General features: G+C 34.4%; 1 protein-coding gene across 1 annotated transcript in view; it reads right to left on the bottom strand.

Moving 5' to 3' along the window:
- Positions 1-19755, bottom strand: part of ROBO2 (roundabout guidance receptor 2) — a 604209-nt gene that overhangs the window by 543415 nt on the left and 41039 nt on the right. The window contains exon 2 of the mRNA XM_090275911.1: positions 2003-2329. Within this exon, the coding sequence (XP_090132037.1) occupies positions 2003-2329 (327 nt within the window). The remainder of the gene's footprint in view (positions 1-2002; positions 2330-19755) is intronic.

The following is a 19755-nucleotide window of genomic DNA, read 5'->3' as shown; positions in this document are numbered from 1 at the left end:
CATTCTTATGGATGGTAGTATTACATATATTACATACACAGTGACTCTACCATAAATTATATATATCATATATATATATAATATATATATATATATCAAAAATAATTATAAGTTTATACCTGCACAATAAAATGGCCAATTTAGATAAACTTTGACATTGAGAACAAAAGTTAGTTAAGGACTAAAAATAGCTATTTGCTGCTAAATGTATAAAAGAAAAAAATTCAAATTCTTAATTTTTATTTATATAAAATAAGCCAGATTTAATTTTACTTTTTCCAAATATGGATAATTCTCTAAAATGAAAAATTAGAAGAAAAAATATATATAGAAGAAAAAGAAAATCTGATCTGGAATCTCCCATTAACTTATTGTGTAAGTCTTGGTCAGTTAACGATCACAGATTTCATTTTACCTATCAAAGGGGAAAACAATGCTTGTTATATTTACTATAAAGGGATATGGTAGGAAAAAAGACCAATAGAATTTGACATTGAAATATTTCAATATTTTTGAAAACTTCCAGTAATAATATATTTCAAAATAAAAATGGAACAGTTAAGAATACTCATATTCTTAACTTTTTGTGTATATTTAAAATCTTATAAAACTGAATTTAATTTAACTGCATTTTAAAGTAATTATACAAATGAAATTACCTCATGTCCAGTGGAAAATAGAATTGTTAGCTAAGGTTCTAATGCTCATATCTTGAGGACCTTCACAAAACAAATTTGGGTCTTAGGATTCTTTTAATCTTTTCTTATTGGACTTACATATTTCAAGAATAAGTATATTCCAGATTACTTGGAACAAACTATGAATTAAAAGACTGGACACTTGAAAACAAAAGTTTTCACTGGATAGCCGAATAAGAAATAGCACGATTATGTTTACTAAAATATGTTTTTGTGTATAAAGGTAATGATAAAAGGTAATGATATATTGTTGAGAATTTCAATACACAACACAAATTTTATAATCTAGTGTAATACACTGTAGAACAAGAGTATAAGTATTAAGTTCAATTACAGACATGAACTCCAAGCTATTATTTAGCAATCACTCACCACCCCAGACATATAAGACTCATGCCTCCTAAAATTCCTCAATTTTCTAATCTTTTTTAAGACTCAATTGTTGTCAACTTATTCACAATTAATTCTAGATAAAATCTGTCCAAAAAAGATAATAGAAAAAATGTGTGATACCGTTTAAATTACTATATCAAGTCCTTCCAGAAAAAAAAGCCAGAAAAAAATCTATCGTTTTTTAATTTTCCAAAGAGTAATCCATGAAATTATGGAATCAATGTTTAAATTGCTGCAAAGCCTTGATAGCTACTGCTGATTCCCAAGGCTAAGACCTCCCAATGTACAAACCTTCTGTCCCTACAGAAATAATATTTTTTTTACTGATTAATTTTTTATTAGATAAATGAAGTACAGCTGATGTTAGTGTTGGTATGTTCTTCCTGGCATGCCTAGAATTACAATTCCTGAATTTAGTCTGTAGTAAAGGAGTTAATTTAACCTAGAACATATATTCTTTTTAAAATAGCCTGAAATAATTTAGAATTAGAAATATATGTGTGTGTATGTATATGTTATACATAGGTAACAGAAATAGGTACAATATTAAATATATCTCTTGTATTTGATTCCATGTTAGACATAAACTTTTCATTTAACACTGCCAACTTTAATACTTGATTATGTCTCTCATTAATAACTCAAATTTTAAATATGACCAGCTACATCACCAACTTGGTTTAATATACTAACAATTGCCACATTGCTTTAATATGAATAAATTTACTGCAACACCCTGGCTTGATTTATTCAGGTCAGGTTTCTTTGGAGAAGATGAAGTAAAGTTATGCAGAGTATGGTGATTGTTTTATTCTGTAGGTATTGGGCATCTATGAGGACAAATCAAACTTATTACAAATAAATCAAAGTAAATGTGCACGTCATTTATGAGGTTTATTTCGTTTACTTACGTGCCACTTCCAGGGATGCATTTCGACTCACTGCTTCACCAAGATAGTTCCTCGCTACGCAAACATAGCTTCCTTCATCAGGTTTACTTCTGCGACCGTGCACGATGCGCAAGAAGAATAAGGATCCGCTGGGCAGCAGCATCCTGTGGGACCGGGGATCATCCTTGTCAGTCTCCACCCTCTCACCATCCTTGTACCACTCAATGGTGGGTGTCGGTCGGCCCTCTGCCTTACAGTTCAAAGTAGTGGGTTCTCCCTTAGAAACAATGACATCTGAAGGGTGCTCCACAATCCGCGGTGGAAAGTCTTCCTGGCGAAGACGAGATCCTACAGAACAGGAAAGAATAAAGAGATGCTTTCACATTTTCTCTCTTTTGTTTTTATTTAATCATTAATGTGTTTTCTCCATTATCAGTTAGCCTACTTATACCCCTGGCCCCCAGGAATCACCACACTGCTGTCCATGTCCATGAGACCTTTTCCTTTTTCCTCAATCCCTCCACCTCCTAACCTCCACCACTAGCTGTCACCTGCTCTCCATGTATGAGTCTGTCTCTATTTTGCTTGTTACTTCAGTTTGTTACTTAGATTCCACATATGAGTGAAATCATATGGTATCTGTCTTTCTCTAATTGGCTTATTTCACTTAGCATAATGTTCTCCAGGTCATTCCATGCTGTCACAAAGGGTCACTTCTCCAAAGAAGACATACTGATGGCCAATAGACATATGAAAACCCGCTCAAAGTCACTAATCATCAGAGAAATGCAAATTAAAACCACAGTGAGATACTGTCTCACACCTGTCAGAATGGCCATCATCAATAAACCAACAAACAAGTGTAGATGAGGATGTGGCAACAAAGGAACACTTTTGCACTGTTGGTAGGAATGCAGATTGGAGCAGCCACTGTTGAAGTCGGTACAGAGTTACCTAAAAAAAAAAAATTAAATGGATCTGCCTTTTGATCCAGCGATCCTACTTCTGGGAATATATTCAAAGGAATCCAAGATACTAATTTGAAAGAATATAAGCACCCCTATATTCATTGCAGCGTTATTTATAACCACTAGAATATGGAAGCAGCCCAGGTGTCCATCAATAGATGAGTGGACAAAACAACTATGGGACATTTACACAAAAGAATATTACTCAGCAGTAAAAAGGAAGAAAGTTTAACCCTTTGCCACATTTTCTTATTGATAACTTTTGTTTCATTTAGATTCACAATGGTGAAATTAAACCCTTCAATTATTCAAAAATGCACTTACTATTTTATTTGCTTAATTCTTCTGTTTATATAAGGCATCCCAATTACTTTGTTAAAATAGATAATAAAGCAATAAATTAATATGTTAATTCTAATAAGTTATAGTTAATGGCCCATGACTCAAGACAAAGATGAGCAAGAGTAATTCCTGCCCTCAAAATGCTTACTATTCATTAGGAGAGAAAGCCAAGTGACCAAGTCCCTAAAATACACATATAGATACCACATATCATGTTAGTATTGTGTTATCAGACAATGTAAAAGGAGATCTGCACATTACATATAAATATTAACTCAATCCAACAGGTAAGGAAGAAACTTAGGAAACTAAATCTATTGCCCAGGAATATATAGGAAATAAGCAGTAGAGTCAGGATTTGAAAATAAGTATGTCTGACCAAGGAAGTCAAATATAAATCACTGTTTTGAAATAAGCCTTTCATAAAGGTCCCAGAAATGCATTGTAAAAAGAAAAATGACAAACAAAATGTCAAAATGAATTAGAGTATAGTAAGTAATAAAGGTGCTTTAAATTGAACTGAAAAGAATGAAAGTATTTCAATAAGGGAGAAGGGCACTGAGATGGAAGAAACAACATGAGCAAAAGAAGAATGAAATTAGAGGACAAGCATCAACTAATTCATCAATTAATGAATAGATAAGTGATGCATATTTACACAATGGAATTTTATTCAGCAATAAATAGGAAGGATAAATCCTACAACATGCATGAACCTTGAAAACATTATGCTAAGTTAAAAAAGCTAATCACAAAAGACCATATATTGTATAATTCCATTTTTTTATGAAATGTCCAGAAAAAAAAATCCTTAGAGCAGAATGTAAGTTTGTGGTTCTCTCAGGTGGTTGATGGAGTCAGAATGAAGGGAGAGTGGGGAATCTTCTCAGAGTAATGAAAATAGATCACGGTGATGGTTGCACAAGTCTGTGAAGATGAAATTTATTATATTGTACACTTTAAATGGGTAAAATGAATTAAATCTCAAAGAAGTTTTTTAAAAGTCATGACTAAAGGCCCTGTGAACAAATTTAAAACAAGGCAGTGTAACATTTCGTTTTCAATGTTACCAACAGTTGGGTTATTTTCTTCATTCATAAGTTTAGATTCTAACTTTAGTCATCATGCCAGCAATAGCTAACAGAACATAAACTACAGTTATAAGGTCTTACCAGCCTGATGATAGATGATCGATAGATAAGCAAAATACAGCTACAATTGAAAAGTTTTGGTGTTATTACAAATAAGGGGATTATTTCTGAGCTCCTTTAAAATGAGACATTACACAACTATAGCAGAGCAGTGAACCTTAAAATGGATAAGCCTTAGGTAGGTCATTGAATTCTTTGAAATTATGTATAAAATTTGTATTCCTGTGAGGCATGAGAAAGTAGTGGTAATGCAGCTATAGCTTTTTTCAAATTTCCAGAGAGGTCTGGACCATTAAAATTATGGAATATTGCTAAACTACTAACCTACTACATTATTGGACCAAAACAACCCCAGCATTTGGTTAAAGAAACACAAAAGACAGCTGCTTTGTCAACCAAATTCCTTGGGAATTCAAATCCTAACAGTAGAGGGGGCTAGTCATCACATGAAATGCCCTGGAACCATTTAAGCACAAGAGCTTTAATACCCAAAGGCGTATTTTGCAATACAGGATGCAGAGCCCAACCCCAGACCTGCAGAATCAGAACCCGTTTTAACAAGATCCCCCGAGGGATGCCTGTGCATGTTGCAGTCTGAGAACCACTGCTCTGACCAGTTTTTGTATGCTCCTGAGCTAAGAATGCTCTTACGTTTGTTAAATGTTAGAGGACTGAGGAGGAAAAGGAGGGAAAAAAGAAAAAGAAGAAAGAGACATTGTTGGAGGAAAGAAAGAAACCCTATGTAGCCTAAAGTGCTCGATGTGTCTGCTACCCAATCTTTTACAGAAAAAGTTTGCCAGTCTCCCTTCAGAGTGGCTGTTTATCACTTTACATTACAACGTCAGTTTTTAAATTTATCACCCTCTTTTATAGGACCACAAAACTGTTTTCTCCAGATATCAGATGAAAAAAAAAAAAAAAAAAAAACTTTGACGGCAATGCTAATATCACTCATGCAATGAGGAATGTTCATGATTTCTATATGAACAGATAGGCTAAGCAATGAACAGAAATTACTGTCTACAATTGTGACTTATCTTCCAGCTGACAGAGAGTATGGACATCTTTCTTTATCTCAATTATTAACTGGGCACTCAGATGGTCAAGTTTTAATTTAAAAATTTTATTCAACTGCCCTTATTTATTATAAAGAATGACAAAGGAAATCAGTCACAGGATTCTAAAGATGAACATCTAAATGTTTATTTTTACTGTCCAAGAATGTAAGCTATAAAACAGTAAAGTGACTTCTCTATGAGTGCATAGCTAGTAATGGCAGAATTCCAACTCAAGGCCCTGAATCCACAACGTGACAGGCATTTTAAAAAATTAATGGAAGACTAAGTAAAGAATGCACATTATCGCTGTGCTAATTCCAAAAGCCTCTTCTCAAGTTGGTTTCGATAAAGTGAGTCAAATGAATGTCTACAGTCATAATGCAGCCAGAAAAACATCTTCCTTATTTTTCAAAGTGTGATCCTCTGACTATCTGCCTTAGAATCACTTGGAATGCTACTTTAGAATGTAGATTCTTGGTCTCCACAGTGAACGAGATGCATCAGAAGCTACAAGTGTAAGGGGTCTAAGAACCTGCACCTTGAGCGTATTTGCCAGAGGTCATGCACTGCTGAGACTGCTTAGACATAATCATTCCTTAGAAATACCAAATTCATCAGCTGGATGCAGATGCATCTTTGAATAGTGTTCTAAGTACCCAAATTTACATAATAGATTACTTCTGCTTTTCAGGGACTACCAAACAATGATTTTGTAATGAGTTTTGGTAAAATATTTAATAAAAAACAAATTGAGTATTTTATTAGCTTTTCAAATTTTAGAGGTTTGGAGATGAAGTTTAAAATCCTAGTTTGTGAACATATTTTCATTTAGTTCTATTTAGGCAATAACCACTTATCTGCAGCAAGTACTGCAGAAACTTTTGTTTTCACAAAGTAATTTAAATTCCATAACAAAATAAAGGATAGAAATAAAGTACCTAGAAAAACTTTTGTTGATATCATTTTATGTGTTTCAAGGTAATTTATCCCTACCTCATTATTCAGCCGGAATATAATATTTCCTTCAACCAAGCTTTACTTTTCATTCATATACTAGATGGCCATGTCTATTAAGTTAAGTAACACACTTCACACTTTTCTGAGATTTTTTCAGGAGAGAAGAAATTCTTGGCAAATTAGGACTGAGTACAACACAACTCCCTTCAGAGAAATATCTAGGTGGTGTCAGTTTTTCTTTTTCTTAAAAGTGTATATAAATATTGTGTCCTAGTTATAATAACTACGTTTGTTTTAACAAAATATTCCCCCAAACAATATAGCAACATTAAGCCATGAAGATTGTCTATGAATCTAATTCTGAATATGACCAGGCACCTCGCAGTGTTAGCTATGGTCATCATGTGGTACATTATATCATTAGTACTTATTTATCTTATAACTATCTTATATCTTGGACATCCTTCCTCCAATTTCCCCTCTCCCAACCCCTTCAGTCCTCACCACCCTAATGCCAATAACCACAAGTGGTTTGACCTTTCTTCAGTGAGATTTTATTTTTTTCTTAATAGTGAACATATGAGATAACACACTATTTGTCTTTTTCTGTCTGACTTATTTCACTTAGAAAGACTAATTTTTAAAGATGTCTGTTTTAGATTAATGTTCATTAGAAAGGTTTGCCCTTGATAGGTCTTGTGTCTACAATCAAAAGTAATTGTTATCAAAATGCTTGCTTTCTTCGAAAACTCTCCCAAAGTTAATGGTTTAAAAGCCTTTGTTTAAAAAATAGTTCTTGTAGCACTTGGACTTAATTCTTAAATGTCTATAAAATTTATTCACATTGCCAATAAGTACATGGTTCTATAAATCACTTTAACTGAAGTCCAATGGGTAATACATGGATACTTACCTTAAAAGTAAATCCTTTACTCATTATATAAAATACATTAGTCAAGATATTTAAATTTTCTTTTTTCACACAGATTCATAAAACTTTTTCTCTGAGTTTCACAACTATACTTTAGGTCTTTATTTCTGTAATCTTAATAGCAATTGGTGAAAATATTAAAAGTGGAACACACTTTCCCTCTTTTTTCCCTTCACCACCCTATGTTATTCAGTACCTTCATTAGGTATGTTTTAATAGCTTTTTATAATACTTCATTTTGTGGATGCCTGAATCCAATGCACTGAGCCACCGACCCTACCTGAGCTGGGGAGCCCAGGAGACACCAGCATCCAGGGGAGGGCAGTACTGGTTTAGGTTAAGTCAGAGCCAGTAGCCAAAAGCAATCAAAATCAGTGGTGGGCACAGGCAAAAGGCAATAAAACACTGAAGATAAATTCTGAAATGACAAATTTGAAAGGTTTCCAATAAATTTTTAGGAGCTATTTCCTCCTGAGAAAATAATTAATTTACTACTCTATAAATTCATTTCTCAACAATTCAGTGAGGAGCCAATGTATTCACCTGAAGGTTCATCCATATTATTTCAAATCAATTTGCTACACCTTACCATGGTCGAAGGCATTCTTTAAAGAGTGATTTGCCACCAAATCAGAGGTTTTCATGGGGTATGCACAGTGGTTTTACCATGACAAAAGCAATACTTATTCCAGGATGGCCTCTTTAAAATTTAGCTTCTGATTGCCATATTTATAATGTTTTTATATATTGCACTTGGCTTTACAAAAGATGATGCAATAAAACAATCTTAAAACTCACTTAATTGTTTAACATAGTTTAACCTTCTAAAAACCATCTGCATTTACTTGGTAGAGATTATGAATGGATTTTCAGAAAATGGCATTCTACTTGTATAATCTCCTAACGGAGTGAAAACATATTGGCCTTCTACTCTATTTCTTAAGGAATGTAGCCTGAAAATGCTATTGTAGTACCATTAATCTTAGTAACTGTAGATGCCAAAGGTCCCAGTGTCAGTGTCAGAAAGCACCATTGCTACCAGAATTAGTATTTTACACATGTGTGCTAAGCTTTGCTAAATATTTAGTTTTTGATAAATTTGCTTAGAACTCTTGATATACGTTCCTCTATACTAAAATATTTCATTATAAAGTTAAACTGAGATTCAATGAATCCAGTTACAATTGCAGAAAAACTTTTGTTTTACTATATAGTCTACTAAGGAATTTTTAAAAAACAGAATTGAAAATGTTAGTACAATTCAGAAAGATTTTTAAAAGAGTAATAGCTAAAACATTACCTAAAAGTCAAAACTGCCATGAGCCAAATATATTAACTCAATCATGTCTAAGTAATGCACACAATGACTGATTTTAGGCTTCTTTACTTCCAATCAATATTCAACTACGTAAGAACTTGATCTAAAATATGAATCTCATTGCATTACTTTATTATCTTTTTTGATATGGTTCTTAAAACATGAACTGGCTTATGTGAAATGGAATTAAAGAATGACACCTGAGAAATTAAATGTAAAATATTGCAGCCATGTGGCCATGGACACTTTTTAGAAATAAAGTGCATCTTTGGCAATTAACAGAGATTCTCTGTCAATAAGAAGACTGTGAATTGAAATTGCTCTTGTCCAAATGTTGGATAAGAGTGTGAACTCAGGCAAGTTTCTTACCCCTTTCAAACCTTGGTTTACTTATCTATAAAACATAGCAGTACTAACCTAATAATATTGCTGTGATGACTGAATGAGATTTTTCCATCTGCTGAGCATGCCATAAGCACTCAGTAAATGTTCACTACTATTAGTGTTTTATAATGTATAATTCTTTTATAGTATGACCTCTATTTCTTTACTCAAAGGAACTCTGTCCCCATAAGGTCAAAGGACTACCTACCATCTATAAAATATAGTCTTTTTATGCAATATTAGGTCATTCAAAATACAGCATCTGCCTAGCTCTCTACTGTGATATTCTTTCACTGCCTGTTCCTACCTACCAAATTAAAAGTCATTCTGTATGGCAGACCCTACATTTCCATGAAAGCTTCATGTTTTCAACAACTCTGCAACTTAAATTTGCCACATATTATTAGTTCCAAAGATGACAACATTAAATGCTCAATCAATATGTTATACAAAAATGCATGAATAAATATATATATATATGTATATATATATATATATATAACTTTTGTTATTCTTCCAAGAGAGCAATAGGTAGATACATTTTTATCAAAAAATTCTGTAACAGCTAAAGACTGGGTCTACTGTGATTTATGACAAACTGAATGTGTGGGACTTTAATACCAGACATTACTGTTTATGCTTGCAGAAGAAACGATTTGTAAATTGTATTCTCTGGAATTTAATCAAATATTGATATTTAAAATTTGATTAATAAAATATTGTCCATTTTAAATATTTTATTGAAATATCTTATAACAATACTGATGTTTTTCATTATGAAAATCTTGAAACAATTGTGTAATTGATACATGTGAAGCTTCAATTTTTTTAGTTCCTTTTCTATTATAAGTTTAATGAGGATAAAAGAAATATATTGAGGCCACATTATCATGACTTAGATTAAATGATGTGACAGAAACAGGAGTATTATTAGAGAAATGTCTGAAATTAACTCTTACCAGCGGTTTAAGTGGATGGTGAAAACAAAATCATCTTCTTTTCCTTCTAAAGTAACATATTTTTCCTTGAAATCTCTAAATTATGGACTTCTAAAATTGAGTATCTTTAAAATAAGGCTACACCTTTTGTAATAAAGACCCAAGTCAAAGAGGAGTTTAGTGATCTCAAAGATGAAAAGAAAAATTTTCTCTTGAATATTGGGATTGGCCATATTGTATTCAGTTTCCTTACATTGCACAATGACATGATGGAATTGTTTTTCTGAAGCCTGTACCTTGGAGAGTAAAGGAGGTTTATAAGGGTGGCTGAATACAACTTACACTTATCTCTTTGTCTGTGACTATCACGCTCAGAATGAATGGGCTTTCACAGTTGACCAAACTAAACGGAAGTGACAGCATCATATTTGTGTGGAGATATTTGCAGGATACACACCTAAACTCATTTTTGAAGTAATTATTCCATTAAAAAACACCTTCAACAAGATTTTGATCTGAATAGGTTGAAAAACAGGCTGTGTTTAATCAGCTACAAATAGCTCTTAAGCTTGAAAAAAATCTGTTTTCAAATCTTTAGGATACTATAGAAAAATTACAAGTTGGCATTTTGCTTTCACTTTATGCAGTGCACTAAAGTAAAAATAGACCATTTAAGCTCTTTAAGAAAAACATTTTATCTAGTTTTATTTAGTAAATCATAATGACTTCGACATGACATCTGCCATAAAGCTCTACAAATGGTTGGTTAAATTTAGACTGAAAATAAGAGTTTCTTTCGTCTGGTGAATAAGGGATATGAGTTACATTAATTAGCGGAATACTTTTCATTCAGAGGTCTAATTTGTCTTTATTTTTGTCTGCTTATGATATCTGTTGATACCTTTAAAAAGTGAATGATTTAATACAACTTTAAATTTTCTTTCAAGGAATGTCTTCTGATTTAGAGTAAAATTACCACCAGATAACAGCATTGCAGCAACAGAAATACTGAGTGTAGCTTTCACTTAAAAGACTGTGTGCACAAAGAAAAAAAGGGTTTGTTTTTCTGCTGAATGGAGAAAAGCAGCAAATGGGAGTGCTATAAATGTTTTAAAATGATCTTTTTCTGCTTGAATTATGTTTCACTAAAATATCTCAAAAACTCAGTTCCTTAGTTCTCTCAAAAAACATCTGAAGTTTCTAAAAAACTTATAAAAATATAATTTTCCACTAGTTCATTTACTTTGAAGACTTATAACTTGAGGGATCAGATGACCCAATAATCCCCAGGTTTTCCCAGGTTATTACCATGTGACACAGAATTAATTTCCATCCTGCCACCCTCAAAATGCAGTGCTTTCTTGTCACAAAGCAAAAAGAGTGGAACACCCAGAATTATTCTGGATTATGTTGAAGGGAAAGATGGTGCTGACAAGTGGGAAACTTCAAATATATAGAGTTAGAGCTATTGTAATAGACAAGAATAACAATAGCGTATAATAGGGTGGTGTTTTTTGTAGAAAATTGCTTTTACAATCAAGTTCTAAATACATCAATTTCTGACAAATTGGGTTTTATAAACAAGCTGCAACTAAAAATCTGGAAGAGAATAAAATGTATATGGTTTTTAAAAGGTATGATGTTTGTTTAATATTCAATGTAGACAGATATACTACTTTCGAAGGAGGCAATAACTGCAGTGTTTTGTTTATTAAGAGATATAAAATTGTTGTTAACATTAAAGAATAAATATCACTGCTACTTCTGTTATAAGTTTCCATGACACATGGGAGGAAAAAAGTCTGAGTTACATGTAAACTATTGAACTAGAAGTCTGAATTGAGTCTAATAATGTCCGACTCAATAAGGAGTCTGCTTCTACATACACCCTGCTCTTCTCTTCAATGCTTTTCACATGATACTCCTTCCCTCTCTCACTGTGACACTTAACACTTCTAAGATGAGAGCCAAATCTCTAATATGGTATCTCCAGTTTACAGAAAACTTGAGGCTTGGAGTGAGTGCCCCTATGAATCCTCAGTCACAACCTCTAAATTGACGTCTCTCTTTGTCCCATGCCTCATCCCTCTCTTCTTCCCAACATAATTCCACCTATCTTCAGGTCCTTAATACTAAAAATCCCAGGTGTACAGTTTAACTCTGCAATTCCTTTCATGTCCCCTTAGAGCAGATTCCTGTGAATTCTTTCTCCTTTCACTTTCGCTGTCAGGTCCAACCTTCTTTAGACTCAGTTTCACACTATCATTACGCCAAAAGCTTCACATTTTCTCTGTTCCAAATGCAATCTCTATTCTTCTCCCTCATCACTCCAGAAAAAAATATACTAGGGTTTTAGGGAACTGGGTGCAACTTTTCTTTAAACAAACAAGCAAAGAAGTAAGTAAGCCAAAAAAAGTTTTTCACACTTTCATGGAGTGTTCTAAATTCTTATCACTCCCTCAGCCAGTAGAAATCCATTTATTCAGCCAGCTGAATTACAAATTGCACGTTTCTAAGTCCAGCTTATGTAGCAAGGATTAGGCAAATTGCCTCATGAGTCCTATGATGAAGCACAAAACCCTGAACCATCAAGCCAAGTCTCGGCATTTATTTGGACAGCATTTACTCATGCTGCCATGACGTCTTTGCAACACTGATTTACAGTCAAAGGTGCCAGAACATCACTTACTATATTAAAAATTGGCCACGCTTCTTCATTTTCTGAGTTCACTGCAAATTTGAAAAAATATGTTTACTGCATGGGGAAAAATGAGATGCAGAAGTCTCCATTTCCTTAAGGTAGCTTAAACCTGATAGATTTACCTAAATTGCCCATAGTGAAAACTGGCCTGTGGGACAGTGGCCTCATATGAATCCTGAAATGATGATGTAGGCATTGATAAAATCTGGATGATGTTTTTTCTATGTTGCTTATGAGTATATTTGAATATAAAATAAGGTAATATTTTCTAGTAAATAGGGGCCTTCAATAAATATCTGAACATTCCTTGTGAGATGATTAGCAAAAAAAAAAAAAAAAAGAGTGCAGTAACAATGATATAGTTAAAACACATTCACCAGCCTCAGTATTTATATGTGTAGTATGTGGAATTTGAATTCAAACGCACAAAAACACAAACACAATTTACAGCAAAATTATGTCCACTGTCTAAAGTCTATCAACAATGAAGAAATGAGAGGTTGTATATCTGCTGTCATTAGTTTACAACTAAGTGATTTCTTTAATTATCCTCCTTGGGGCTCAACAAGGTATTAAGTCACAGAAACAAAAGCATGAATAAGAGTGCAATGTCTGACTTTGCCAGACTCAATAAGCACCACCTTGATGTACTGATGGTTCTTAATGAATACAACAGCCACCAATTAGATGGCTGACAATTACATTGAAAACTGAGTTGTCAAAACAGGAACAAGAGACTGACCCCCGAATACTAAATTATTTTCAGGTGGCATTTAATCGCTATTACAAGAGAAAAAGGCAAATGATTGCTCTTTCTTTACTGCAATGGAAAATTCTGCTTTATACTTTGTTTTGCAGGTTTACATCTTAGCTTTTACCCCTCTTCTAAATGTGGCTGGGATATAACTTGATACAGTCTTTCACTATGATCAACTTGTATTGAATGTAGAGATATGGACCACATACAGTATTATAGGACCTAAGCAAATAGCTCACAAATTCCACATTCAGACAGACCTCCGGTTCAATCCTGACTCCTAGAAAGAAGGTTACATCTGCAGTAGAAGATATGAGTATCAGATTCTTTAACCAATATTTAAGATGACTACAAAAGCTATCCTGGTATTGGAGTCTGGACAGGATATAGGAGAAGCCCCAGGTTAGCCTGCGGTGAAGTGGAATGACAATTTATATAAGTACATTATATATATTATATAATATATATGTGTGATATATATTGTATTTCTATATTAAGAACAGTGCCTAAAGAGCTCATAGCCCATAGAATTTTCTTTGATAAACCAAAATTTTTAAAACACTTACTACACTTTTGCACAAGACACTGCCTTCTGCCACATAATAAAAATAGAAAATTTTCCTGCTTGCATACTGGCAGGCGGCCCACGTTTGTCTGTATTATGATTATTTCTGAATGACTTGGCACAACCTTTAATGATATGCTTCTTGCATCACAGGATGCGATGTTCCATTTTTGCCTCTCTCATCACTTTGGTCTCCAGAAGTTGCATTTCCCTACTTATTATTAATACACATGGGCATTCCTGCATAGCTGTCCTTAGAGTCCACACCTTTGGGCTGCCTTAGAGGTGAGATCACCTTTGGATATTCAGTGGCTCAGTTCCCTTGGACGGGATCCCAGATAGAACTGCCTTATGCTGAATTTCACTGCTATGGCCAATGGTGCAATAACGAGGATCCCAAATCAATACCCCTTGGCTTTTAAAGGGTCATATTCACAATCTAAGCACAAGCATTTAAAATGATGTGTTTCTCTTAATTTCATTTTATTCAACATTTTTCTTTAACAATCAGATCCAAGTACTCTATACCAAACTTGACCACAGTGTCAGTAACCTGCAATTTTTCATGAGCTAGCACAAACCCCGACACACACACACACACAAACATACAAAGGATACATACAGTCTCAGAATTATTGCAACACAACTTTTTTGCATTTTTCTCTTTAAGGAGGATCTGCCACTCAACATTAATGTCAAATACTTGAGTCATTAAACAAAACATATAACTCCAGTAGATATCTTGTAAAAAAACATAAATATAACATATGTAATTATATTATTGGATTAATATATTCACTCATATTTAGTGGAACTGTGCACCGAGTCAGTCTTGCAAGACTTCAGATGGCTATATGTTTATGAAGAGTATACGAGCCAAGATTTCCCAGCTTGCTGCACTCATGCCAAAGGCAGTTGTATGCATGAGGAAAAGGACACGGGTCTACCCTCGTGGTCAACCACAGCTAGCTCAGCTAAAGAGTGCTTTCAGTTCTTGGCAGAATACCTAATTCTCAAGCAGAGAGGGGACAGGGGTGAGAATTTTTTCTTCTGTAAGTAACTTAATGAATGAAGTACTAATTAACATTATGGCATTGATAAATGGAGAGAGAGATTAGGGATGTACTCGATATTCAGACCTTCGCAGATGGACTGTCAAAGCCACATTAATTCCTATCTCATTGGAGCATCTGCTTCTCCCATAATCCACTGCCCCTTGGTACGAACAACACAAACTGTTGTGACTCAATTCGATTTATATCAATCTAATTTCTTTTAATCCAATTTGTATTCCAATCTACTACCTTCTAATCACTTAAATCTTCAGCCTCCATCTGGTAAATTTTCTCTCAAAATTAACCGAGCAGATGCCTCTGTGATTGTCTTCCACAGTCAAGCTAATCAGACCCTCGCAGTGGCCTATAGAAGCTGCTGAATAGGTACGTGACTTACGGTGTTGCCCTTCCAGTTACAAACTCTGCGAGGTAGGAAGACCATTTTATCTATCACTAATTGGTTTATTTGCATAACACTGCTTGGGAAGAAACACTGCACACAGAAGCCAAGAGAGGAAAACTACAGGAAGAGTAAAATGTGCTCATTTGTCAAATGAGCTTTACTATTCCATCTGTGTTCTGTTTAGGTTAACAAACACAGGGTGAGAATATTATTTAACATTGTATGCCCAAAAAAGCTACCCTCTGGATGTTATGGGATTAAACCAGTTTTGTATAATCATCACTACGTCATACTGGGACCTAACTTTGGTTAACAAATACATTCCTAAAATAACCTTTTGAATTTTAGAACTACGCACTGATTTATTCACTGGAGCATAGTATGTGATATGAACAATATAGCCCTTGGCTAGCATTAACATTCACTCTTGTGGAAGTTCCACTGTGATCCATAATTAATGTCACAAATTAAATGTTCTCCTATGAGCAAACAGGACAGCACCACCTGTGGAATAAACGTCCCTGCAGAGACATGGTAGTTAGCAAAAATGAGAATAAATAAAAGGACCCAAGACATATAAAGACAAACACTATATGAAACTACTTTGAAGTGGAATTGATTTTCATGTGAAATTTATAAAACCTGTTTCATTAATGGATAGCCGTACTTCTTATGCAGTGTGTCTTGAAATGTGTTTAAATACTTTTTCCAAATTTCAAGGCATCATAAATAGAAATATTAAAATATTAAAGGTAGCCACATAAGAAATTGACCTCAGGAAGACTTTTGATTTTAGGAAAACTGGAAAGACAGACTAGAGACATTAAATCTAGAACATAGTCTATTCTGGCATGAAGAATGTCTAGTAAGTAACTTCCATTATATTACGAAAAGGAAAATGTCAAAATGTCTTCCTAAATCATAACAAAAAGTGTAAACAGTTGGACTAAACAACTGAATGTGGACGCTATTACTATAATTCTGACTTGAGTAAGATATATAAGACAAGGCCTCCAAGTCTCTAGGTTACTGCATGTCTAAATTAAACAGAGAAACCCAGTTGGAGAAGTCAGAGGGTGATGACACAGGACCTCCTGGAAAACTGGTAGAACTGGGGAATCAGGGAGTGGTTCCTGGAGACACACGGCCTTTCCACCTCAGCAGGAAGAGCATGAGTGACTCATAGCCTCCCGCTGAATAAAGCCAACGACTTAGGAACTCCACTCAGTCACACTGGATGCTCTGAGCCTCAGTTATTTCCTCTGTGAAGTGGATCTAAAAGTATACCTGCTTCTACATGCAGTGTTAAGGATAAAACATATCATACATATAAACTACACTTCTTCAATTCTAAGGCCCCATGTAAATATGTGTAAGGCAGTATAGCAGGGCCATTGAAAACAATGGACTCTGGACTCAAATTTGAGACCTGGATTTAGGAGTTGGATAATTGTGAGCAAATTACTAACCCTCTTGGTATGTCAGTGTAAAATGGTGATATCTCCTACTATATGCTATGAGAAGAAAATGAATTCATATGCATAATATGCTTAGATGCATGCCTGAGATCAAGTGCCCTAGAAAAACATGTGTCAGCTAAACAATAAAAATTAATAAATTTGTCTTTGTATTGGGAATTCTCAAATATACGTGGATTGCTAAAGAGTAGTATCTGTTTTCTCAATGGTGTTAATCTTAGAAATAATAAAAAAGGCTGAGTTGTAATAGTTGAAGTGCTGCGATAAGGCCTATCTATAAACTGAAAAGAAAATACGGTTTATAAAGTGCTTTTAATTGTCTCTCAGATGTAAACTATAACCTCAGTCATAACAGTTATTCCTGAAACAAACACCTGCACACAGTACTATATGCCAGGCACTGTATTAGAGGGAGAGAGCCCCAGCCTCAAGGAGTTCAGAGTCCTGTGCCCTGGCCCTTTGATTAAACAGTTATTTCCCTCTGGGCAGTAAAATTTCCCAAGCAGGCAAGCCATATAATTCCTTGAATGCCCAGGAGATTCATATAACTGTCTCAAAAGTATTGATCAAAAGCCCACTTTTATAATCCTGGCCACAGGAGAAAGTTAGAGATAGAAACTGGCAGAAATTCTAGAACACCAAGGAATGATTCTACACTAGGCTGAGCCACCTGTGCACTCAAATACCCCATCTATCTATCTCTCTATGTCATACCTCTACTAAAGCAAAAAAATGGCCCTTGTTACATACCGGGCCCTAATATATAGCACATGTTATATGGTCCCTGATATATAATAGCCTCAAATATATAACAGGGGTGGGCAAAAGTATATTGACCGTTGTGAATACACAAAACAGATTTTATTCTTGTACTTATTCATTATTGTATTACCTATTTGTATTATTTCCATATGGAAAACTATAAACCCATTTTTGCCCATTACTGTGTATATTATAATCATATAATACATAATAATAACTAAAAGGAGCAGATGCTACTCTAAATAATAAAATTCTTGACAATCTAGATGATTGAAAGGTCTACTTGATGAACAAACACAAGCCCAGTTTCCATATTACTACAGTTCCAGCAGATGCAATCATTTCTAACATTGTACCCATGACTTCTTGGGGCCAAGTCTACCCATGCAATCGTCCACTGGAACTGAAACTAGAATTGACCAGGCTTGCTGGTAATTTGTATACAAGTGTGAAAATTTTATCAATTGTTTTCCTGGAATTTTGATTATCTCTAAATCTTGTTTCTATTGCAAGATTTAAATTAGTAGTTTGATGCCTAGAATAGTACCTTAGTATATGTGCATTTTAATAAACATTAAGTCATTTTCAATAATACTAATATTTAATAATAACAGAAATGTTCAATATAGCTATACTTGGTTGAATTTTTAGACACCAAGTGTTTTACAAAAATGATTTTATTTAATCTTCAGTATAACCTTTGTATGATGATGCCTATTTTACAGATGAAGAAGGCAAGAATTAAATAGCTTGTATGGATTCTTTCCACAACACTCAATGTTATCAAACAAAATGGAAAATTTCTGTGTTCTATTTGTCAAAAGGCAAAATAGAAATTTTCTGTGTTCTATTTGTCAAAAGAGTTCTATTGCACATTGTGTGTATAGTTGTTGTTTTTTTGTTTTTCCCTGAAGAGTATTATTTAAGAGATATATATTTATTAGGAGAGAATCATGGTTGGTTTAAGTGAGCTATTCCAGTACCATCTTTCAAGTTCCCCATTATTAAGTCCCTTCCTTAAAAGCTTGAGCATCGGCAGCTTTAAATAGTTGACGGGGTTCAGGAGATGCTACCCCAAAATAGGACACCTTGGCATGTTGACTACTTTAAGCTGAAGACATTTTAGAAACGGCAGGTGCAGGAAGGACTTCCTAACCTTTGCCTTCTCTCCTGAAGCAAGTCATAAAATCCTCCTGTGAATGGTGCCCACCTTACACCTGGAGCAAAGAACCATCCATATCTCACCTAAGGGACAAAAAGAGGAACCTGAAGGAACAAGCCTTGCTAAGTTTTCTGACAGTTTCTTACACCTACCGCATACCCGCTGTCCCCTCACATTTCCTATGACTTTCCACCCTTTCTCAAACCTAGCATGAAAACACTAAACTGTAACTGCTTCTCTGGGTCTTCATTCCCTTATGAAGTGTCCCATGTTGCATAAAACTATAATAAATTTACATGTCTCTCTCTTTAAAAACATTTGTATTTTAAAACGTTTATATCAGCACTGTGAAACTAAATCCTAAGTGACATTGGATGTCATTATTATGGATAACATTCGTTTATTGTAAAAGAGGGAACTTCAGTTGAATCGGCAGCTTCACATGAAGCTGATGCGATTTCAATACTGATTTATTTCAGTCTACTTCCCAGGAATGTCACCATCATTAAACAAGAAATAATCCTTGCTGTCTAGAACTACTTTGACGACTCCAGATTCTGAAAGAACATTATCTGCAACTGTCATGCTTACTGGTTGAATCTCCCCACCCTTTCCTTTAGGGCATGTTTCAATCTGCCTTTTCTTAAAGGAGACCCAGCCAAGAACTAGGAAGGAGAGGTGAAAAAAATACTTCTGATTTTCAAGGATGCAGCCTTGAGAGAGCAACATGGTGTTGAGACCATCTGGACCATATACATGATTGAACCTCATATAAAGCCTCTAATAAAACTTGAAGATTCTGGCGGGCAGGCATGACGACCTACTGGTCTGTGGCGCCCACGAA

This window comes from Furipterus horrens, unplaced genomic scaffold (genome assembly GCF_987537825.1).
Source record: "Furipterus horrens unplaced genomic scaffold, mFurHor1.1.pri manual_scaffold_1, whole genome shotgun sequence".
NCBI classification, from domain to species: Eukaryota; Metazoa; Chordata; class Mammalia; order Chiroptera; family Furipteridae; genus Furipterus; species Furipterus horrens.
The sequence above is the reverse complement of the archived record's forward strand: the minus strand, read 5'-3'. Positions and strand labels throughout refer to the sequence as shown.